General features: G+C 43.8%; 2 protein-coding genes across 21 annotated transcripts in view; one reads left to right on the top strand and one right to left on the bottom strand.

Moving 5' to 3' along the window:
* Positions 1 to 537: 537 nt before the first annotated feature.
* LOC126988150 (ruvB-like 1) lies at positions 538 to 11,974 on the bottom strand. Of its 19 annotated transcripts, none has more exons than XM_050845998.1 (10): positions 11,738 to 11,974; positions 10,993 to 11,121; positions 10,706 to 10,880; positions 9,083 to 9,285; positions 7,924 to 8,092; positions 5,837 to 6,035; positions 4,579 to 4,773; positions 1,791 to 3,187; positions 1,479 to 1,634; positions 538 to 1,324 (listed from the first exon to the last, which is right to left on the bottom strand). In XM_050845998.1, the coding sequence occupies exons 1-8, from the start codon at positions 11,876 to 11,878 to the stop codon at positions 3,028 to 3,030; spliced, it is 1,371 nt and encodes a 456-aa protein (XP_050701955.1). In that variant the 5' UTR covers positions 11,879 to 11,974; the 3' UTR covers positions 538 to 1,324; positions 1,479 to 1,634; positions 1,791 to 3,027. The 19 variants fall into 19 exon arrangements, with proteins under 19 accessions (XP_050701955.1, XP_050701962.1, XP_050701957.1 ...); XM_050846005.1 differs by having other exon boundaries at positions 1,479 to 1,790; positions 1,947 to 3,187; XM_050846000.1 differs by having other exon boundaries at positions 1,947 to 3,187.
* A 4,444-nt stretch (positions 11,975 to 16,418) lies between these two features.
* Positions 16,419 to 23,650, top strand: part of LOC126988149 (peptidyl-glycine alpha-amidating monooxygenase B-like) — an 81,669-nt gene continuing 74,437 nt past the window's right edge. Inside the window, exon 1 of one of the 2 annotated variants that reach the window (XM_050845994.1) lies at positions 16,419 to 16,799. Coding sequence is in view for 1 of the 2 variants with exons in the window: in XM_050845991.1 (XP_050701948.1) it covers positions 17,039 to 17,044 (6 nt within the window). In the remaining variant the exon portion in view is untranslated. Of the gene's footprint in view, positions 16,800 to 17,023; positions 17,045 to 23,650 lie in introns of those variants that run through there. The other variant, XM_050845991.1, reaches the window with a different exon arrangement.

The following is a 23,650-nucleotide window of genomic DNA, read 5'->3' as shown; positions in this document are numbered from 1 at the left end:
TACACTGGGCAAATTTTCCGTGGATCTTCAGTCAAACCACGATTTCCGCTGGCATGGTTCTCATACTTGCTTGGTTTTCTGACGTGTCCACAATTTAGCTACGGTAGATTTCACTGAAGGACGATGGTATTACTCACCATCTTCATCAGCAGCAATAACAAGAAACAATTGAGAACCACGCCAGCGGAAATCATGGTTTGACTAAAGATCCACAGAAAATTTGCCCAGTGTAATAGCCCCTTTAATATACATCCTTATCCTTAAAGCAGGTGATTCGCAGGCCTAAAGTTGCGGGATAGGCATGGAGTGTGTAGTCTGGCGGTTCCTTTAAAACACTGCTCGCTCAAAACTATACACATGGCAGGCTGTTTTAGTGTGGATATAAAAAGGAAAAATATATTGGAATACACGGAAACAGATACATCACAGTGAATAAACGAATCAAGAGAACTGGAAAAACAAAGTAAATGTATTTGATAAAACTGGAAAAATGGGAAAAATCTTGGATAACTTAAAAATAGATCAAATAAAACCGGAAAAATTCGAAAAATATATTGTGCACAGCTGAACAAGATCTAGATAACCCACTTGTGAAATTTTAATCTGGTAATGAGTATACTTTTGTTCAATATCTTTTACACTATTCACCTTATATACGTACAGGAGTGATGGCAAGATCTACCCGAGACTAATCAACAATCGCTTACCTGTAATACTTTTGCTTATCCAGACTTTCTAGCTCCTCTCCTGCTCCTCAGTACATCCAAGGTTATCATCAATCTCCAATCTCAAACCTCCTATCATGTATCAGCCGTCCCTTGAGTTGCTTGGGTAAATACTTTTGATAATCCATGCAATTTCTAGCTCCTGTCCTGCCCAGCGTCATCACCAGCAGCAGTCAAAGGTTACATCATCAATCTCTTTCCTCAAGCATTTCCTATTGTGTATCAGGCTTCCCTCGAGTTGCTTGGGGAAATACAATTGATAGTTTCCATTGGAGGTTTAGATAGGATTCAGGGAAGGAAAATAGTGGGTAGCTGGTTTTCTGGAGTTGCATGACTGACCTCTCGTAGCCTCCTTATATCCTATGGCACAGTGGACTCCAAGCTAATGCCTCCTTAATAGCTATGTCCCAAGATCACTTAGACTAATGTTTCCTGAATCTCTATGTCCTGGGAATGCTAAAGAAGAAAAGCTGTGAAAAAGTCCTTATCAATCTTTCTTGTGTATATTTTAATGGGTTTCTAGATGAACCATTTGTCTCTGGGTAACATTTCCAAGACTGTCCTCCCTGTCTGTCTATCATCTTGGGGGTCCAGCATACCTATAGAGATGCTGAGCTGTGAGAAAAATCCTTGTCAATCTTTCTTGTGTATATTTTAATGGATTTCTAGATGAACCATTTGTCTCTGGGTAACATTTCCACATTTCCAAGACTGTCCTTCCTGTCTGTCTATCATCTTGGGAGTCTAGCATACCTATAGAGATGCTGAGCTGTGAAAAAAATCCTTGTCAATCTTTCTTGTGTATATTTTAATGGATTTTTATGGATTTATCATTTGTCTCTAGGTAACATTTCCACATTTCCAAGACTGTCCTCCCTGTCTGTCTATCATCTTGGGGGTCCAGCATACCTATAGAGATGCTGAGCTATGAAAAAAATCCTTGTCAATCTTTCTTGTGTATATTTTAATGGATTTTTATGGATTTATCATTTGTCTCTGGGTAACATTTCCATATTTCCGAGACTGTCCTCCCTGTCTGTCTATCATCTTGGTGGTCCAGCATACCTATAGAGATGCTGAGCTGTGAGAAAAATCCTTGTCAATCTTTCTTGTGTATATTTTAATGGATTTTTATGGATTTATCATTTGTCTCTGGGTAACATTTCCACATTTCCAAGACTGTCCTCCCTGTCTGTCTATCATCTTGGTGGTCCAGCATACCTATAGAGATGCTGAGCTGTGAAAAAAATCCTTGTCAATCTTTCTTGTGTATATTTTAATGGATTTTTATGGATTTATCATTTGTCTCTAGGTAACATTTCCACATTTCCAAGACTGTCCTCCCTGTCTGTCTGTCACCTTGGGGGTCCAGCATACCTATAGAGATGCTGAGCTGTGAAAAAAGTCCTTGTCAATCTTTCTTGTGTATATTTTAATGGGTTTCTAGATGAACCATTTGTCTCTGGGTAACATTTCCACATTTCCAAGACTGTCCTCCCTGTCTGTCTGTCACCTTGGGGGTCCAGCATACTTATATCGAGATGCTAGTTATCTAATACAACCTCCTATGACAAGCTCTTTCAAGATGAGTGATGCGGCAACTCTGAAACAATTTAATCATATATTTTTTCTGCATCCTCCTCGTTTTATCTGAATGGAAGGGAGAATTTGTTGTGGGCCCTTATATAATGCTTTTTCTTGGGCCTAATTCTGTCTCCTTTGTCTGAGTTTCTTTATAATGCCTTTTCTTAACTCATATTCTGTCTGTCTGTCTCTTTTCTATATTTTTTCTCATCTTTTATTGTCTACTTTGTCTCTCTAATGTATTTTCCCAACCCTTATGTTATGTATCTTCAACCCTTCTTCTGCCTTTCTTTTCCTTATTATAATGCATTGTCTCTTTTATCTTTACTATGATATTTTCTAACACTTTAACTTGTCTCCTTGGCCTTAAAAACACCTTGGAATGTGTCACAGTGCTGGGTATACTAAGAGTCACCCATCTCCAATCTCTAACCTCCTAGTGTGTATGAGTCTCCCCTCGAGTTAATTGATGAAATACAATTGAAAGTTTCCAGTGTGGGTTTAGACAGATTCAGGGGAGGAAGGTGAATTTTTTGCTCCTGTCCTGTCCATTATCAATATGTTCAAGGTTAAGTCTTCAATATCCTTCTTCTCTCTGTCTGTCTGTCTCTGTCTGTGATGGGGCCACTTTGGGCTGCCTCATGTTCACTAAAAGATGCTGATTGTCCAGGTGGTGACTTTGCAACTGTTCTTCCAGTATTCACTTCGATGATCCCGCTCACTTCATGAATTTCTCCGGGTTTTCCGCCAACATCTGCGCCGACGTCTTTGCGTCCATGAACAGATCTGCGGCTTCCTTCACGTCCTCCACCGTCACCGTTTCGTTTCCGTTCTGCTGCGCCATAACGTTCGAGGGCGTGAGAAGCCGCACGGCGTATCTGAAACGACGAGGAAGATTATTATTTTTATTTTCTCTCTTCTTCTTGTTTAACGTCCGTATTTTTCCTTATGGGGTCGGATGGGCTAAGGTTTAATGGTTAACTGTTGTATTAGGAAGTTGGACAGCACTGGGGTGAGTTAACCAGTGAAGTGACGAAAGAATATAGATACCAGTTAACTCTTGTATTAGGAAGTTGGACAGCACTGGGATGGATGAACCAGTGAAGTGATGAAAGAATACAGATGTTGGTTAACTTTTGTATTAGGAAGTTGGACAGCACTGGGATGAGTTAACCAGTAAAAGTGATGAAAGAATAGGACAGATAGTGGTTAACTCTTGTATTAGGAAGCTGGACAGCACTGAGATGAGTTAACCAAAGTGATGAAAGATTACAGATACTGGTTAACTTTTGCATTAGGAAGTTGGACAGCACTGGGGTGAGTTAACCAGTGAAGTGACAAAAGAATATAGATACCAGTTAACTGTTGTATTAGGAAGTTGGACAGCACTGGGATGGATGAACCAGTTAAGTGATGAAAGATTACGGATACTGGTTAACTTTTGCATTAGGAAGTTGGACAGCACTGGGGTGAGTTAACCAGTGAAGTGACAAAAGAATATAGATACCAGTTAACTCTTGTATTAGGAAGTTGGACAGCACTGTGATGGATGAACCAGTAAAGTGATGAAAGATTACGGATACTGGTTAACTTTTGCATTAGGAAGTTGGACAGCACTGGGGTGAGTTAACCAGCAAAGTGATGAAAGAATATAGATACCAGTTAACTCTTGTATTAGGAAGTTGGACAGCACTGTGATGGATGAAGCAGTTAAATGATGAAAGATTACGGATACTGGTTAACTTTTGCATTAGGAAGTTGGACAGCACTGGGGTGAGTTAACCAGTGAAGTGACAAAAGAATATAGATACCAGTTAACTCTTGTATTAGGAAGTTGGACAGCACTGTGATGGATGAACCAGTAAAGTGATGAAAGATTACGGATACTGGTTAACTTTTGCATTAGGAAGTTGGACAGCACTGGGGTGAGTTAACCAGTGAAGTGACAAAAGAATATAGATACCAGTTAACGCTTGGATTAGGAAGTTGGACAGCACTGTGATGGATGAACCAGTAAAGTGATGAAAGATTACGGATACTGGTTAACTTTTGCATTAGGAAGTTGGACAGCACTGGGGTGAGTTAACCAGCAAAGTGATGAAAGAATATGGATACTGGTTAACTCTTGCATTACAAAGTTGGACAGCACTGTGATGGATAAACCAGTGAAGTGATGAAATACAGATACCAGTTAACTCTTGTATTAGGAAGTTGGACAGCATAGGGATGAGCTTGGGCAGAGAGCTTAGAGCATATATTCTGTACTGACCTGAGTGAGGCTTTCTCGGCAATGCTACTGAGCTCCTGGATGGCCTCGTTTTCAATCTTGATGCCTTCGGTCTGGGCGCGTATCTGTATGATCTGTGCCACCTCCTCCTGCCCGTACGGCTTCATCCTCACAATGATGATGCGGTCCAGCAAGTCTCTGGGGACGCCGTGAGCTGATACCACGTCTCCTGTCCCTCTGTTGGTGTCACAAGGAAGGTCCGGCATAAGTAAAATGAGAAGAGACAAAGAAAGGTCACAATCCACCAATCTATGTATCATCAAAGGGTCCAGTCAAGATACAATAGGGCAGTAGGAGTGGTTAGTGTGTGAGTGCAGCGTCCAGGTCACAAGGAAGGACCAGCATCAGTAAAGTGAGAAGAGACAACACGTAAAGGTCACAATCCACCAATCTATGTATCATCAAAGGGTCCAGTCAAGATACAAATAGGGCAGTAGGAGTGGTCAGTGTGCAAGTGCAGTGTCCAGGAGGAGGTGTATAAGTTTGTATCCACGCATCCTGAGACGTGCACTGAACTTTGAGGTAGAGGGCTGAAGACCACCAGGAAGGCCAAGGAAGATGTGGAGAAAGGTGGTGGAGGAAGATATGAGGAGGCTGAACATCACAGAAGAAATGGCTATGGACTGGCAACAGTGGAGGAGGCTTATGTCCCGTCCAACCCCACCATAGGGAATAAATGGACGTTAAACGATGATGATGATCCCTCTCCTCCTGAAACTGACCTATCTTTCGGCCACTCCTCTTGACTCTTTTGTAGGAGCAGTGAATAGCGGGTTTTTTTTTCATTAGTTTCCTTTTTTTTGCCCCTGAACCGTTTCCTTTACTGTAAAAAACAAAAACAAATCCTGCCCACTGCTACAAACAAGCTGACAATTTTTCAGTCACCGCCGAGAGGGCCTAAGACTACCCACATGCTGTCCTGAAGACCACATATCAACCCAGACTCTAGATTCTCTCTAATAAGAGGATCAAAGATGAGTTCCAGGGGCCAAGCATGAGCCAAGCAAGATGGTGCCACTATAAACACTTGCCTGCACCATAATGGGCTTGAACTGACTACCAGGTCATACCAAGAAACCTACTGGCGACAGGCGAAAAAATAAGGTGTTTTTAGTAGGCATGATTACTTTGAATTGCTACTTATTAATATATTTTTTTTATTTTACAGCAAAGAAGAGTTCAAGAGCAAAGAAAAATTGTGACTCCAGCATCCCCATTAAACAGAGTAACACCTCCTTACTTGATGACGCAGCGGCCCCGGTTGGTGGCGAAGATGACGATGGGTGCGATCCTTGACTCCAGGGCGCGGTGGAGGAAGGTGAAGCACTCAATGTCCAGCATGTGCACCTCGTCGATGAACAGCACGCCCGGCACCAGCTCAGCGATGCCCTGGTCGATGTACTTGTCCACCACCTTGTTGATCTCCAGTCGAAGCTTTTCTGTGCGGGAGAGAGGTTGGGGGGACTTAAGCCTCGCACATGGATTTTTTATTTTTCATTTTTATAGCAACAAAAACATAAAAAGAAAAAAGTTGGTTAAGAAAAACAGAATACAGTGGCCAGATACGAGTTTGTTATCAGTTGGTTGTAGTCATTTTCTCCATTATCTCATGAGGCAAAATAAAAGAGAAATCAGGAGTATTTAGGACTTAAGAGAAGCCTCACATTTATATTTTTTTCTTTTTATGGCAACAGAAACAACTCAAGGAAAAAGAAAACATCCAAGTGCTGCTCCTATATAAGAGAAATGAGGTGGCCAATATGATTTTGTCTGTCTGTCTATCTGTCTCATATTCCATTTTGTCTGTCTATTTGTCTACCTCATTTGTAGTAATTTTGTCTGTCTGTGTCTGTCTCATTTTCACGGTGCTGTCATAATCATTTTCTCCATTATCTCATGAGTATAATTAAGCAAAACAAAAGAGAAATGAGAAGTATTTACAAGAGGAAAGGGGTGAAGGAGTGGGTGGGTGTCTGTACCAATGAATGCAGGGAGAGGAGAAGAGTATTTAGAGGAGGAAAGGGTGGGTGGGTATGCAAGTAACCTCGGTCTCCCTGGGATAGCAAGGAGAAAGGAAGAGTATTTAGAGGAGGAAAGGGTGGGTGGGTATGCAAGTAACCTCAGTCTCCCTGGGATAGCAAGGAGAAAGGAAGAGTATTTAGAGGAGGAAAGGGTGGGTGGGTATACCAGTAACCTCAGTCTCCCTGGGATAGCAAGGAGAAAGGAAGAGTATTTAGAGGAGGAAAGGGTGGGTGGGTATACCAGTAACCTCAGTCTCCCTGGGATAGCAAGGAGAAAGGAAGAGTATTTAGAGGAGGAAAGGGTGGGTGGGTATACCAGTAACCTCAGTCTCCCTGGGATAGCAAGGAGAAAGGAAGAGTATTTAGAGGAGGAAAAGGTGGGTGGGTATGCCCATAACCTCAGTCTCCCTGGGATAGCAAGGAGAAAGGAAGAGTATTAAGAGGAGGAAAGGGTGGGTGGGTATGCAAGTAACCTCGGTCTCCCTGGGATAGCAAGGAGAAAGGAAGAGTATTTAGAGGAGGAAAGGGTGGGTGGGTATGCAAGTAACCTCAGTCTCCTGGGATAGCAAGGAGAAAGGAAGAGTATTTGGAGGAGGAGGAGAGGGTGGGTGGGTATGCAAGTAACCTCAGTCTCCCTGGGATAGCAAGGAGAAAGGAAGAGTATTTAGAGGAGGAGAGGGTGGGTGGGTATGCAAGTAACCTCAGTCTCCCTGGGATAGCAAGGAGAAAGGAAGAGTATTTAGAGGAGGAGAGGGTGGGTGGGTATACCCATAACCTCTGTCTCCCTGGGATAGCAAGGAGAAAGGAAGAGTATTTGGAGGAGGAGAGGGTGGGTGGGTATGCAAGTAACCTCGGTCTCCCTGGGATAGCAAGGAGAAAGGAAGAGTATTTAGAGGAAAAGGTGGGTGGGTATGCAAGTAACCTCGGTCTCCCTCGGATAGCAAGGAGAAAGGAAGAGTAGTTAGAGTAGGAGAGGGTGGGTGGGTATGCAAGAAACCTCAGTCTCCATGGGATAGCAAGGAGAAAGGAAGAGTATTTGGAGGAGGAGAGGGTGGGTGGGTATGCAAGTAACCTCAGTCTCCCTGGGATAGCAAGGAGAAAGGAAGAGTATTTAGAGGAGGAGAGGGTGGGTGGGTATGCAAGTAACCTCAGTCTCCCTGGGATAGCAAGGAGAAAGGAAGAGTATTTAGAGGAGGAGGCAAGGCATGGGTGTCTGTACCAGTAATCTTGAGCTTAATAAGAAGAAGAAAACAAAGTAGCAAGAGTATTTAGATAAGGAAAGGGAGGGGAGGGTTGGTGTCTGTACCAGTAATCTCTGTCTTCCTGGGCTTCATGAGTTGTGACATCATGGAGAGGATATCCTGGCCTCCCTGGGGCTGAGCGTTGGCCACATCCAGGTCATGCAGCGTCACATCCTGGATCACCTCCTTCTTCTTGTGCACATCACCCTTGGGCAGCGGGACATACTCCTCAGCCTGAAACACACACACAGGAGAGGGTGAGGCAGAGGGTGAGACACAGAGCCATAGAATAGGAGTTTGGCCACCTTGATCACAGGTTACCAAAAGATCCATACAAAATTCAAATTGATATGTCGTGCCCCGAGAGTTTATTTTCTCCTTCTCTATTCTCCAACACGACCTCTGCGTGTATCGAAACACACGAGAAATTAATCAGGACCAAGACAGGGTATTCGCCGGCTGCCTGGGATTGAACCCGCGACCAGTGTGACGAGAGCCACTCCCTACCGAGTCTGCCAAAGAGGTACCCTGCTGGCTAAGTGGGTTATGGGAGGCTCGTTCATCAGGCATAGTCGCCGCACTACAGATACTGATACATTAGTGTGTTTTTTGTGCTCTAGGTGTTGTCAAGGTCTCAAAGAAATACCTAGAGAATGAAAAAATCCTCCTCCTCTCCTGCATATAACAACTTGGTATACACACACCTCAAAGTCGAACTCTATAGCATGACAAGACCCAACTAGTGTTCCCTATTTCCTGCATATAACTTGGCAAACACACAACTCTAGGCCAAGCTCTGTGGCATGATGAGACCCCACCAGTGTTCCCTATTTCCCGCATATAACAACTTGGCAAACACACAACTCTAGGTCAAGCTCTGTGGCATGACGAAACCCCATTTGTGTTCCCTATTTCCTGCATATAACAACTTGGCAAACACACAACTCTAGGTCAAGCTCTGAGGCATGGCGAGACCCCATTTGTGTTCCCTATTTCCTGCATATAACAACTTGGCAAACACACAACTCTAGGTCAAGCTCTGAGGCATGGCGAGACCCCATTTGTGTTCCCTATTTCCTGCATATAACAACTTGGCAAACACACAACTCTAGGTCAAGCTCTGTGGCATGATGAGACCCCACTAGTGCTCCTTAATTCCTGTATATAACAAATAGGTAAACACAAACTACAGAGGTAAATGCAACTCGGCACACACACACACACCTCCAGGTCGAACTCAGTGGCATAGGTGTCGGAGCGCCCCTGCCTCTTGACCGCCCCAGAGTTGGCCTCCACATAGATGACGTCGCCGGTCTCGACTCTCTCCTTCTGCAGCGTCTCGTAAATGCTTGGGTCTAACTTGAGCTGCTTGGTGCCCTTAGCCGTGCGTAGACCAATGATGACGTGGCTCACCGTCTTCCCGTAACCTTGAGAGATGGATGGATTGATTGGTGAATGGATATTACTACACACACTGAGACAGACTGATACACATAGCTGGGCACGATAACAGAAAACCTTATTCCCGATAACCGATAACTGATGAAAAAATTTATCGGTGATAACCGATATTCGTTAACTGGACACACAAATATAGGCGATAACCGATACCCGATATAAATCCACAATTCCGATACTAGCTAGCAATAAGTTCAATAGGCGAAAACGATACTATTTTGATATCTCAGACAGAAAAACATAGATGAATTCAAATATTCATTATCTGTATTTTGGAAAACTTACAAAACCTGAAAACAACACGTTGACACGTATACATGTGGACGGTAATACTAGAAACGCCTGAACCGGTGTTGTGTTATTTGGCGTCCCCACCGTCAAAAGCTGGCGCTTTTGTTTACAAACACTGGTTTCGTGAAGTGTGCATGCTCAGACCAGCAAGCGTAGACCTGTACAGTCTCACAAAGCTTTTTAACTGTAATTAAGAGTTGCTGGAAGGCTGAATCAGACATACGAGTTTTATTTATATGTATAGAGTGTTGTTCTAGAAACAGCGAGGATGGTGGTACTGAATGTCTGATTCAGCTTTCCAGCAACTCTTAATGTGTTAAAAAGCTTTGTGAGACTGTACAGGTTCACGCTTTTTGGTCTGAGCATGCAAGTTCACGAGAGACCAGTGTTTTGTAAACAAAAAAAACCCAGCTCTTATGGACACCAAATAAAAAAAATTTCAATACCATGGCATGCTCACAAACGAATATGGAATATCAAATTTGAGGCAGTGAATAATCATTTTGGGGGCAAAGTTCAATGATTTTTCTCTTTGATATATTGATTTTTGAGTAACATAAAAAAATAACCTAGTATTTGAATGGTGATGATCTAAGTATGAAATCGCATGCGCAGTAGGGAGACAACATTTTTTTTCCTGAGAGGCGGAAAAAAGTAGCGATTATCGCTAGTTTGGTTAAAAAAGTAACGAAGATACCGATATATATTTAAATAAGTAGCGGATGGCCGATAACCAAATTTTGTTATCAGCGATAAAGTATCGCGATAACGCCCAGCTATGCTGATACACATGTAGATATGCACACAGAGACAGATACACATGCATAGATAGATAGATAGATAGATCATAAAGGACATAGGAAGGTGAGAGGAAGGTTCTGAGGGTGCAATGGAGTTTGATACAGTGTTTACAGGGGGAGGTTAGACATAGAGGGAGAAATACATGAAGAGCTGAGAATACCAAGTTGTTGTGGGAGCCGAAGGTGTCCAAGAATATGAGTCAAAATAACATCAAGGAGAGAGGGTGAAAGAAAAGGATGTGATGGAGTTTGGTACAGTGTTAATAGAGGGAAAAGTACATGACGAGCTGACCCTCACCTCCCATTGGGTTCTCCGTTTCCACTGGCGTCAGCTCGGTCACCTCTCCCTCATACACCTCCTTCACTTCCTTGATGCGCAGGCCAATGGCGCGACGAAAGTTCTCCATGAGCACCTCTGTCTTCTTCACTTCCGAGCTGTACACCTCGGAGCCAACCATGGGGCAGAAGGGAACCTGAGCAGGGATGAATGAGGTGGTGTCAGAGCAAGCTTGACAAATTATCGTATTCACTTCCTTGTATGTACTGGTTTTCGACACCTAACTTACGTTCTTCTTATGTTCTCACCTTGTTCCCCAGCTCCTGGGCGAGGGCGAGGGCAATGGCTGTCTTGCCCGTGCCTGGCGGCCCGGCAAAGAGAGCGGCGCGGCCAGACATCCTCTTGGAGCGGATCAGGTCCACCAGGTACCCGGCGGCCTGTGGAGGGGAGGCTTGTGTCAGGTGATTCTTACTTATTTTTGCTACAAGGGTGTCTTGTCCTCACAGACTCTTCCCTGGGGGTTTGCCCTACACTCAGCTGGCTTGCTCTTGTTCACCAATCTTTCCTAGTTTCTCCTGCCTTGCACCCGTCTCTATCATATTTCTAATAACCACAATCATTTATCTGTCATGTCTAAGGATTGTGCCATTCCTCCATACAATAGGGTAGCTAATAGTGAGACATCACTATTTAATTATTTGTTCAATTCTTAAAAATTGATACTTTCCAACAGAAAGTGCCATTGGTGATGACAGCACATCAAAACCTGTCATAAAAGGCAAAAAAATAAACTTGTCTGAAGACCCAGCCAGCCACATAATAGTGCAGCCTCACACTGCCCGCCGCTGGGATACCGAAGACCGCTGGGGTGGGCTGGGTGCGATTCTGTAGTGCCTCAATACCACAGGTCAAGACTGTCAGCCCTGGAGGAGGGCTCAAAGGACACCCAGCAGGGCCCCAGGAACGGAACATTGAGCTATGAGATAAAAACTTTGCAGCACACACTCCACGGCAGAACACCCCTACAGTGCCAGGTCCTCAGGCGCGGCTCACCTCCCTGGCCTGCGCCTGTCCCACCAGCCCCGCCGCGTTGGCCTCGGCGGTGCCATCCTCGCGCAGGCCCAGGCCCTTCACGTGCGAGTGGGCGTTGATGCGCTGGGTCTTGGTGGTGCTCTTCACCTCCTCGATCTTCATGGCGGCGGCACGGGCAGGCAGGCAGGGGCAGGGCGCGTGGTGCTGCTGTGTGCCGCGCCGCGTGTTTCTGCTTCTTCTTCTTCTTCTGACCTGTGACGCTTTTTAACCAGTGTTGCCAACTCAGAATTTATAAATCCGCTAGGATGGCCTAAAAAATCCGCCAGATGATAGGTGAAGCTATAAAATTTTGCCGCTAGATTGGACTTGAGAATCCGCCAGTTACTCTTGTTAATTTTAAGATTTTTCCAACTAGATAACATGCAATTCCGCCAGATCTAGCATAAATCCGCTAAAATGGCATCACTGTCTGTATCGCTTCTTAGGGCCTCCTCCTTTCGTTCCTCTTTTCTTTTCTTTCACTTGTACACTTTTCTTTTCAGTATTACGTCACTTTCTTAAGCGCTTCATTCTGAACTTAGATTTTCTGTCCTTTTCTTTCCTTGATTGCTTTGCTATTTTCCACTATTACACGTAATTTTCACTCCACTTTCACTGCGAGATGAAACAAATGAAATGAATGAAACAAATGAACAAAATAATATGATAGATAATAGAAATGAAAATGGAAATAACAATAATAATCACACTCAGTACCTCCTGGGGGTTGGGATGGCATGATCCTCCCTTCTCCTTTGTTGTTTTACTTGTAACAATAAACTATCAATCAATCAATCAATAATAGCAATAATAATGATACACAGACATAGCAATAATTACACACGTTAGAATGTGTGTGTGTGTGTGTGTGTGTGTGTCGCCCGGTATTTTGAACTCTTTTAAGGATTTTAACGTACTGCAGGATGAGCGTCTCCCATCTGATCATGCCCCGGTGTCATTCATTATGGTAGTTCAGGAGAGTACTATGGAGTATATCCTGGGTAGGGCAGCAGCTTTGGGAGATCACGTGATGTGTCAGAACACGTATCTCCAGGAAGCCCGTTTCAAAAGACCGATTAGACTTGACCACGTAGACACAGAAAAACTGTCCGAAACACTGCTTCAGCTCAGAGTACCTGACGCCAATGAGGACGTGAATGAAACCTCGAACAGTGTGTCGGATGCTCTTTATGAATGTATTAAAAATGTAAGTTAACGACAAGAGAGCTAAACAATACTGAAAGTGATGGTCTAACTAGATGGGAAAGACTCCTAAACGATAAAAATGATGCTAATGTATGGAAGGCTATTGACTGGGGAGGGATCGAATTACTCAAGAGATGAAACCAATGGCGCAGAGAAACCTTCAGATGATGAATTTAAAGTCCATTTCGAGCGTATTCTGAATCCCCAGGAAGACACTGGTGGGTTAAATTCTAACATACAAGTGACGGATGTTACGATTCCAATTTTGGATGACGTAATAACTGCCGAAGAAGTGCAATGTCAATTAAAGGAAATGAAACCTAGTAAGTCCTGCGGCCCTGACGCGATTTGTCGTGGCGTGTTGAGTTTTCTCCCTATTCACTGGTATTTAGTACTTGTTACTTTGTTTAATAATGCATTCTCTTCTTGTGTGTATCCTGCCTCCTGGGCTAGAGCAAAGATGTGTTTGATTTTTAAGAAAGGAGACAGTAATGATACTAATAATATAATTAAAGAGGTATCAGTATTATTAATTGTATAACAAACTGTACGACATGATACTGTGTGAAAGGCTGAGTCGCTGGTTCGTGCCATACAGAGAACAGGCCGGAGCGCAAAGGAAACGGAGTTGGCTCGAACATATTGTGACGCTTCGTCTACTCACAGATACGGCACGGCGTAGAAAACACACTTTATTCGTGACCTTTGTGGACTTTTCTAAGGCATATGACTCAGTGAGCAGGCAAAAGTTATTTCAAGTTTTAAAAAGGATGGGATGTGGTTTAGTGATGTTGGGAGCGTTGATGAGCATGTATCAGGTAACAGTATTATCGGGAGTGCTATTGTTGCCACACTGGCTTTGAGGCAAGGCTCCCCAACTTCTTGTCTGCTTTTTATTATATACATTAATGACCTGATTAAATCACTGAAGGAAAACCGTCCGAATGATGGATTTTTGGAATGGTTACACTGCCTGGTATTAATGGACGATACTGTATTACTAGCCACTACCCGGGATAGTATGTTAAGAAAGGTGAAACTTTTGCAAGACTACTGCAATCAATATAATATCAAAATTAATGCCGACAAAACTAAGTTTTTCGTCATTAATGGCTCAGAGACAGACCGACAACCATTGCGTGTGAACACTCTGGCGATCAATCACTGTCAACAATATACTTACCTGGGTTCAGTGTTTACCAGCGACGGGTCGGTGTCGTCGGCGGTCAAGCTCACACCAAAGCCAAGATGGGTCATGCTTTAAAGTATGTCTCCTTTGTTGATAAGAACAACGACATTTCTTCCACGGTGAAGCGACGGGTGCTTGACGCGGCTTTGATGTCTTTATTTTACAGTTGTGAGTCGTGGCTGAGCGCGGACTTAAAGCCTATCACAAAAGTTTACAACTGGGTAATCAAACAGATGCCAGGCGTGCGTAAAAACACCGCCAGTGATATATGCTACGCCGAGGCAGGCTACCCGTTGCTTCCCGACTTGATGAGGCACAAACAACACAAATTCCTTTTTTATATGTGGAAAGAGCGTAATAGCACGATTGATGACCCTTTACATTTCGCAATGATAACTACAATTCCAGAGCAAGAGCCCTGTTGGAAAACTAGTCATTGAGTTTATTACCACGCCCGTACCTGATTGGGACACACTCATGGTAAATTTACATAATAAGATCAACAGAACTCAATCCACTAGGTATAACACATATAAAGACTTAAATCCCTTACTAGAAGTACACGAAATATACAAACATAGACATACAGTTAAAGAACACTATCGCAAGGCATTTACGCAATTCCGGGTGTCTGGCCATAACCTGTGCATCGAGACCGGCCGATGGAACAAGCGCGGGCGAGGGAGACTCGCTCGAGGACAGGTTGTGTGGCTGTGGCCTCGTTCAGACAGAGCGTCACGTGGCCCAGCACTGCCCACTCTCCCAGGGTGTCAGGGACTGCTACCAATTCAATAACTTGGAAGAAGTTTATTCAGAAAAATACAGTAGTCGGGTGCAGTGTAAAATAATATTTAATCTACTTGGAATATATAGGTAAAATAGCTGTTGAACATACACTTTTATGTTAAGAGTTTTACGTAGCTCAGTTTCGTGGTGTATTTTTTCGTTTTTTTTTTTTTTTTGTATAATTTTTCCTAGTTTTCGCATGTTTTAGTATTCTTCTGTCGAATGACTGTTTTATGCTTTTCTTAAATGTCTCTAGTACTTGTGTTTTAACGTTCCAATGTCGTGTATGCTCGATTCACATCTGAGTTTTAGTATTCATAGTTCTTTTGTTTTTAAATTTTATTGTGTAATTATTTATATTTTGGACTGCAATGTTTTCCTATATTTTTAATGTTCATTCACTTTGTGGTCAATAAACTATCTATCTGTGTGTGTAATTTATTATGTCCTAATCACGAGGCCGATCCGAACAAGTTCAATACAATTATATTGGGTTCGGGACCTATCAGTTACCATGGGGGTGGAAAAGTGGGCTCTTTCCGACACCCTCAGCCCCGTTGTTGGGCCTCCTTGAAAGAATTGGGTATCTCTCTACCAGCCGTCTGGGGGGTTGCGCGGCATGCTCGGGCTTCCTCCATTGGGGTATATCCCCAACGAAATACCAAAATAAATAAATAAATACAATTATAAATGTGTGTGTGTGTGTGTGTGTGTGGGCGGCGGGAATCTCCAACCATTATACGAGTTAGTTTAATAAGTCAGAGTGAAAATGCGGATGAGAGAACTGGGAATACTCGGGACATGGGAGAAAGTGTGGTAACCCGGGTGTTGCTCTGGCCCTGTGTCGGGGTAATATAATTTATGATCGGATATATCTCCCATCAGGAAGGGCCAACAGGACGGAGACGAGCACCCATGGATTATAGTACCATAGTATATATGTCATGCCCCGAGACTTTATTTTTCTATTTCCTGCATTTTCCAACACGACCTCTGCGTGTATCGAAACACACGAGGAATTAATCAAGACCAAGTAGGAATGTAGGATATATAGGGTATTCGCCGGCTTGGGATTGAACCCGCGACCAGCGTGACGAGAGAGCCACCGAGTCGGCCAAAGATCGAGGTACCCCACTGCCTACTAATTAGCGGGTTATGGGAGGCTCGTTCATCAGCGCCGCACTACACACACCTAATCCTTGCGAGAACCGCCGCCACGTACAGTGTTACCGTTACCGTTACCGTTGATGAGGGTTCAGGCCCCGGTCCGCCGCCGTGGCAGCGCTCCACAGGGCCGCTAACATCATAACAGTAATATTAGCACCTAAAGTTGTCCTCAAGCCTCATATTTGTTAAGTCGTAGGATTTAGTGAATAAGTGAGTCTTCAGCGCTTTCTTGAAGATTGGCAGACATCTTCACCTCCCTGGTTGAGCGTCCCGCGTTCCAGGGGGCGTGACGGCAGCAGCACGGTGACGCAACATGCGCGTGACGTCACCGCCTGGATGAATGACTACTGCAGGAAGGGCTTATTAGTTCACTGTGCCGCCCATTCATTGCTCCCCTGGGTCGTGGCAACCAGGCACACACGTAGCCGAGGACTGTTTCGCGTACAATTAAGGATCGAAAGAGTAATTAGGTGTCTCGAGTGTCCCGGTGTGCAGGCTGATCCTTTATTTACCTGGCTCGGCACCATTGACGTGACACACCTGGAAGAGGCGACGGGCAGCTGGAGCGGTGCAGCCCGTGACACAACCCTGACCTGACCTGTCCTGACCTGCCTGCCGAGGGTAACACTGGCCCTGCTGGTCTGTGAGTGCCCCTGCCCCCAGTTCGACACCCAGGAGGAGCACGATGAGCCCCAGGTAAGCCAGGAGAGGGTTAAATATGGAGTCCTTGGCAGGGGAGGAGAATGACAGCTGTACGGGATGTCAAGTGTCACCTGTTTAGAATGCTTATTAATTCCTGTGCCGAGTGTGGAGGTCAAAGACATGAGGTGATGAGATTAACAGGTGTAGGGTGTCGCTGGCTGCCTGCTGGGGGTTATTGATGGAAGGTGACAGGTGTGCGATTGAGGCCCTAATCAGCAGCAGGTGTGGCGCAGATGCAGGTGTGTGTGTGTGTGTTTACCTGCTCGTTAATTACTACTACATGTGTCGGGGGCTAATGGTGTGTGTGTAAGTGTGTGTTGCTCATAATCATTAATGCGTAGGTCAGCTGTACAGGTTCATAACGCGTATATGTATTTATGTTGGCTGTTAGGGTGACGGGGTGCGTAGTGTGCAGGGGAGGGAGGGTGAATCAAGTGTAATTGTTAGTGTGTTAGGGTGACGAGTGAGTGTGTATTTGGGTTGGCTGTTAGGGTGACGGGGTGAGCCGAGTGTGCAGGGGAGAGAGGGTGAATCAAGTGTTATTGTTAGTGTTAGGGTGACAACTTGAGTGTGTATTTGGGTTGGCTGTTAGGGTGACGGGGTGAGCCGAGTGTGCAGGGGAGTGAGGTGAATCGAGTGTAATTATTAGTTTTGGTGTGTTAGGGTGACAGGTGAGTGTGTATTTGTGTAGGCTGTTAGGGTGATGGGGTGAGCCGAGTGTGAAGGGGAGGGAAGGGAGTCAAGTGTAATTATTAGTGTTGGTGTGTTAGGGTGACAGGTGAGTGTGTATTTGGGTTGGTTGTTAGGGTGACGGGGTGAGCCGAGTGTGCAGGGGAGTGAGGTGAATCAAGTGTAATTGTTAGTGTGTTAGGGTGATGAGTGAGTGTGCATTTGGGTTGGCTTTCAGGGTGAAGGGTGAGCCGAGTGTGCAGGGGAAGGAGAGTATAATAGTTAGTGTTGGTGTGGTAGGGTGACGAGTGAGTGTGTATTTGTTTTCTGAATGAGTCTATTGTACCGCAGTCCACAATCTAACACGTAGATCACTTTATTTTCTTCTTAAACTAGAATTTCATTGTTTGATTCTGTTAACCCGGTAGCAGCGACGGGCCAAATTTGTGGCTTTACCGTGTAGCAGTGACGGACCAAATTTGTGGCTTTACCGTGTAGCAGTGACGGGCCAAATTTGTGGCTTTACCGTGTAGCAGTGATGGACCAAATTTGTGGCTTTACCGTGTAAGCGCCAAATTTGTGGCTTTACCGTGTAGCAGTGACGGCCAAATTTGTGGCTTTACCGTGTAGCAGTGTGAGCCAAATTTGTGGCTTTACCGTGTAGCAGTGACGGCCAAATTTGTGGCTTTACCGTGTAGCAGTGACCCAAATTTGTGGCTTTACCGTGTAGCATGACGGGCCAAATTTGTGGCTTTACCGTGTAGCAGTGACGGCCAAATTTGTGGCTTTACCGATGTAGCAGTGACCCAAATTTGTGGCTTTACCGTGTAGCAGTGACGCCAAATTTGTGGCTTTACCGTGTAGCAGCAGGCCAAATTTGTGGCTTTACCGTGTAGCAGTGACGGGCCAAATTTGTGGCTTTACCGTGTAGCAGCGACGGGCCAAATTTGTGGCTTTACCGTGTAGCAGTGACGGGCCAAATTTGTGGCTTTACCGTGTAGCAGCGACGGGCCAAATTTGTGGCTTTACCGTGTAGCAGTGACGGGCCAAATTTTTGCCATGATGTAAACCCCAAAAAGAGACGATGCATAAACTGATCACAAATGCGTTGATATATATTATGAAATGGTTTGCGTGAGTGATGATTTTTTTCTCATTTTTCTTGCTTAGAGGGACCTATAAGAAACGTGATCCTCGCAGCTACCGGGTTAAGTCAGCCAGTCCTTACTTATTCTAATGATGCGTCTATTACTTTCTTCCCTTTATCAGTAATTATCTGTATCTCAGGGCCGTTGAGGTTACAGGCATTGTAACCTGTGGTCTGTCTTAACATTTACTGGTTACAATTTGAGGCATTGCTTGATTAAAAAACCAGAGCCGCTGAACCCAACAAGGTGTATTAATCCGTCCTCTGTGATTGGCACTGATTTGGCCTTCACTGGTAGCCTGGTAACACACACTCCCAGGTCTTTCTTTGCCTCTGTGGTGGATAGTGGAGTGTTTCCCATGTGGTATTGGTGTGCTGGATATCCCTTCACTGGTAGCTTGGTAACACACACTCCCAGGTCTTTCTCTGTCTCTGTGGTGGATAGTGGAGTGTTTCTCATGTGGTATTGGTGTGCTGGATATCCCTTCACTGGTAGCTTGGTAACACACACTCCCAGGTCTTTCTCTGCCTCTGTGGTGGATAGTGGAGTGTTTCTCATGTGTTATTGGTGTGCTGGATATCCCTTCTCTGGTAGCTTGGTAACACACACTCCCAGATCTTTCTCTGCCTCTGTGGTGGATAGTGGAGTGTTTCTCATGTGGTATTGGTGTGCTGGATATCCCTTCACTGGTAGCTTGGTAACACACACTCCCAGGTCTTTCTCTGCCTCTGTGGTGGATAGTGGAGTGTTTCCCTTGTGGTATTGGTATGCTGGAGGTGCAGGACTTTACATTTTTCTTCATTGAATTGTAGCAGCCACTTTTTGTTCCATTCCTGTAGCTTGGTGATGTCTTCTTGTAGGAAATCCACAGTCAAGGAGTTAATCTGACATCAATGTTTTGGGTGGAGTTTGCAGTCTTGGCTCAGCGCAGGCCAGCTGTCTTGAACACCTGTGCAATATAGACTATCTGCTCCTGAACCATTAGGCTTAAATACAGTGTAATAGTTGTATATACTTAACCTTAATTCTATATATTGATATGTAATAAAAATTCAAATATGATTGCTTTATTTTTTCTTAAACTAGAATTTCATTGCTTGATTTTTGTTTAGTCAGCCAGACCTTATTTATTCTAATGATGCGTCAATTACTTTCTTACCTTTATCAGTAAATATCTGTATCTCAGGGCCAATGAGGTTATAGGCGTTGTAACCTGTGGTCTGTCTTAACATATTCCGATTATATCTTAAGAGGCGTTCTTAATTAAAAAACCAGAGCCGCTGAACCCAACGAGGTGAATTAAACAATACTACTAACACGACCTCTATGAAAGCCTTATTAAATGTGTATGTGGCTGCCTCTGGTCCTCCCTCTCCCAGCCTCCCACCAGGATACTCCCACTTCACTTCCCTATTTTATTATCTTCTTATCAGCTAATCCTTGCAAATATCCTCGCTCTATATAGCCATGGTCAGCCTCTCTCTCTCTCTCCTCACAGTGGTGCTCGTAACTCCCACACCCTTCTATGGTATTTTTATTTTTTGTATTATTGGTGAATTTGTTGAGATTTGAGTCCCTATCTTTCATCTTCTTCTTCTTTTTGTTCTTGTTCTGCGTCTTCTTCTTCCTCCTCCTCTTCTTCCTCTTTTCTTTTTTTAATTTTATGTCCTTATTTTCCTTGTACTCTTATATTCCCCATTTTCAGACCACCAGTATATATCCGTACTACCATCAGCTAATCTTTGCATACCTGAGCCTCCTCCCTATCTCCCACCCTTGTACTGTAATATTTCTTAGTTTCACACACCTTATCTTTGTGTTATCAGTGCCAATCTTGCTCTATAATCCTCCCTAGTCATATACTCTTTTGTCTCATCAGTTAGTTAATCTTGGCATTGAGTTCATGGGGTTTGATATCTGTTAAGCATCCTGAAGTCGGTCACGCAGTCTCTTCTCTTCTTGGCTCAGGTGGTCATAGGTTTTGATATCTGTATTCTAAGCATCCTGAAGTCAGTCACGCAGTCTCTTCTCTTCTTGGCTCAGGTGGTCATAGGTTTTGATATCTGTATTCTAAGCATCCTGAAGTCAGTCACGCAGTCTCTTCTCTTCTTGGCTCAGGTGGTCATAGGTTTTGATATCTGTAATCTTAATATCCTGAAATTAGTTGTTTAATTCTTCATAGGTTCTGACATCTGTAATTTTACATCATGAAGTCAGTCAGTCAGTCAGTCATTCACAGGTCCTTGTATCTGTAATCTAACATCCCAAAGTCAGTCAGTCAGTCGTGCATAAGTTCTGGCATCAGTAATTTAATTTTGCCATCATGAAGTCAGTCAGTCTTTCACAGTGACCTAACACCTTGAAGTTTATACACCTTCATCTCAGTCTGAGGGTGATTGCAGAGACCATTAGATATACTAGGGTGGCATTAGGGGTATTGAGGGCTCACTCTGGGTGTATTGATTGACTTATTGATTTTTATTTGGTAAAGTATATATATACATACACTTTACCAAGGCAAGCGCATGGGAGTACTATATAAAACACTTTCCTCAATATGGTCTGCCTAGTTAGCTTATGTAGTTCATGCCTGATCTCCTTCCATATTTATAATCATACACAATATAGCTTTTATTTCTGTTTTTCTGCAATCAGTTATTTGTATCTAACTAACTAACAATTGGGGGCATACGCCTGGGGGTGCGTTGTTTCACTCATCCAACGCCCATACTCCCGACAGTCCTCCCAAGCAAGGTGGTGAGGGATGAGGGTGCACGGCTGGATCACAGGAGCTAGCAGGTGGAGGTGACTGGCCTCTTGTAGTCTCCTTTCATCCTTGTGTAGTCTGGTAATTTTGGCTAAAGTTTGAGAGACTGAGGGTCCTATTGCTAAAGATTTTGGCGCCCAAGTTCACATATTTGACAAGGCTTTCGTAGGAGTTTGGGGCATTTCCAGGGGTAGTTTTATGTCCCTGGTGGTAGTTTGACCCTTCTTCTGTACCATGAACCTAAAACAAACACTCTTTAGAGCCCGATTGATCCCCTCTTTGACTTTTAGAAATTCCTGTTGTGAAAAGCAAAAGTGGCTTGTAATACCAACCACTACAAGTCGTATTACAGGACATTTCGTAGCCCAAGAACACCTATTTGACAAGGCTTTCATAGGAGTTTGGGGCATTTCCAGGGGTAGTTTTATGTCCCTGGTGGTAGTTTGACCCTTCTTCTGTACCGTGAACCCAAAAGAACACTTATTGGGACCAAGTTGATCTTCTTTTTGGCCTCTGGAAATAATTGATGTGAGAGGTAGAAGCGTCTTACTGTGCCGACCTGAAATTGTGAGGCATTGAAGACCATAATAACTGTAGTTTCTTATTCTGGACCATAAATAATTAATACACTGGAGCTGAATAATAATAAGAAACAATTATATATTTTTCAAACACCAAAGCAAGCATGAACAATAAATAAATGAATAAATAACAAAGTATATAAAAATGAAATATAAGAAGTAATTTGATAAGTAAATAAGTAAACAAAAAATAAATATAATAAATAAATATGAAAAAAGGTTGGTAAGTAAATAAATGAAAGTAAATAAAATAAAGTATAAGAATCATTAGATAAGTTAATAAAAAAAATAAAAAATTAAATACAAAGGAAGAGATACATAATAGAATGCCTAATGATAACACTCTAAAGTAACGGCTGTGTGTGGAAGGGAGTGAGGTGGCAATCCTGTGAGTTATGGTGTGTGCTGGCCTGCCCCTCCCTGCCCTGACCCCCTACCTGGTGATGGTCTTTCCTTAGCCCCTGGTAGAGTGCTCTGAGCTCCTCTGTGTGTCTCTCTCTCTCTCTCTCTCTCTCTCTCTCTCTCTCTTTTTGTGGCACTGATGGATATTGGCCTGACTTAGTGATCCTGCCTCTCTCTCCTAAGGGGTTTACTACTACTACTACTACTACTACTACTACTACTACTACTACTACTACTTTTTCTTCTTCCCCTTATTATTATTATTATTATTATTATTATTATTATTTTACTGGTACCAATACTGTATGTGTGTGTGTGTGTGTGTGTGTGTGTGAGAGAGAGAGAGAGAGAGAGAGAGAGAGAGAGAGAGAGAAGGTCGTGTATATATAGTGAGTGACATCCGATGCTAATTTGGGGACTGGGGTGGAATAATGGCAAATTAGGGAAGATATAACGATGATGACGACGATGATGAAGAGGAGGAGGAGGAGGAGGAGGAGGAGGTTGAAGAAGAAGAAGGAGGAGGAGGAAGGATAGTTATAATAAGAAGTTGGAAGGAGAGGAGGAGGAGGAGGAGGAAGAAGAAGGGAAATGATGTTAAGAGGAGGAGGAAGAGGAGGAGGAGGAGTGGTAATGACGATAAGATGTAGGAAGCATATGATGGAGAGGAGGAGGAGGAGGAAAGTGAAGAAGAAGCAGAGAAAGAAGAGGAGGAGGAGGAGGGGGAGGAGGAAAATGAAGAAGAAGAAGAAGAAGAGGAGGAGGAGGAAAAAGAAGAAGAAGCAGAGAAAGAAGAAGAGGAGGAGGAGGAGGAAAATGAAGAAGAAGAAGAAGCAGAGAAAGAAGAGGAGGAGGAGGAGGAAAATGAAGAAGAAGAAGAAGCAGAGAAAGAAGAAGAGGAGGAGGAGGAGGAGGATGGGGAGGAAAATGAAGAAGAAGAAGAAGCAGAGAAAGAAGAAGAGGAGGAGGAGGAAAATGAAGAAGAAGAAGAAGCAGAGAAAGAAGAAGAGGAGGAGGAGGAGGAGGAAAATGAAGAAGAAGAAGAAGCAGAGAAAGAAGGGGAGGAGGAGGAGGATGGGGAGGAAAAAGAAGAAGAAGAAGAAGCAGAGAAAGAAGAGGAGGAGGAGGATGGGGAGGAAAATGAAGAAGAAGAAGAAGCAGAGAAAGAAGAAGAGGAGGAGGAGGATGGGGAGGAAAATGTAGAAGAAGAAGAAGCAGAGAAAGAAGAAGAGGAGGAGGAGGAGGATGGGGAGGAAAATGAAGAAGAAGAAGAAGCAG

Source organism: Eriocheir sinensis, chromosome 68 (genome assembly GCF_024679095.1).
Source record: "Eriocheir sinensis breed Jianghai 21 chromosome 68, ASM2467909v1, whole genome shotgun sequence".
Taxonomy (NCBI): Eukaryota; Metazoa; Arthropoda; class Malacostraca; order Decapoda; family Varunidae; genus Eriocheir; species Eriocheir sinensis.
The sequence above is the reverse complement of the archived record's forward strand: the minus strand, read 5'-3'. Positions and strand labels throughout refer to the sequence as shown.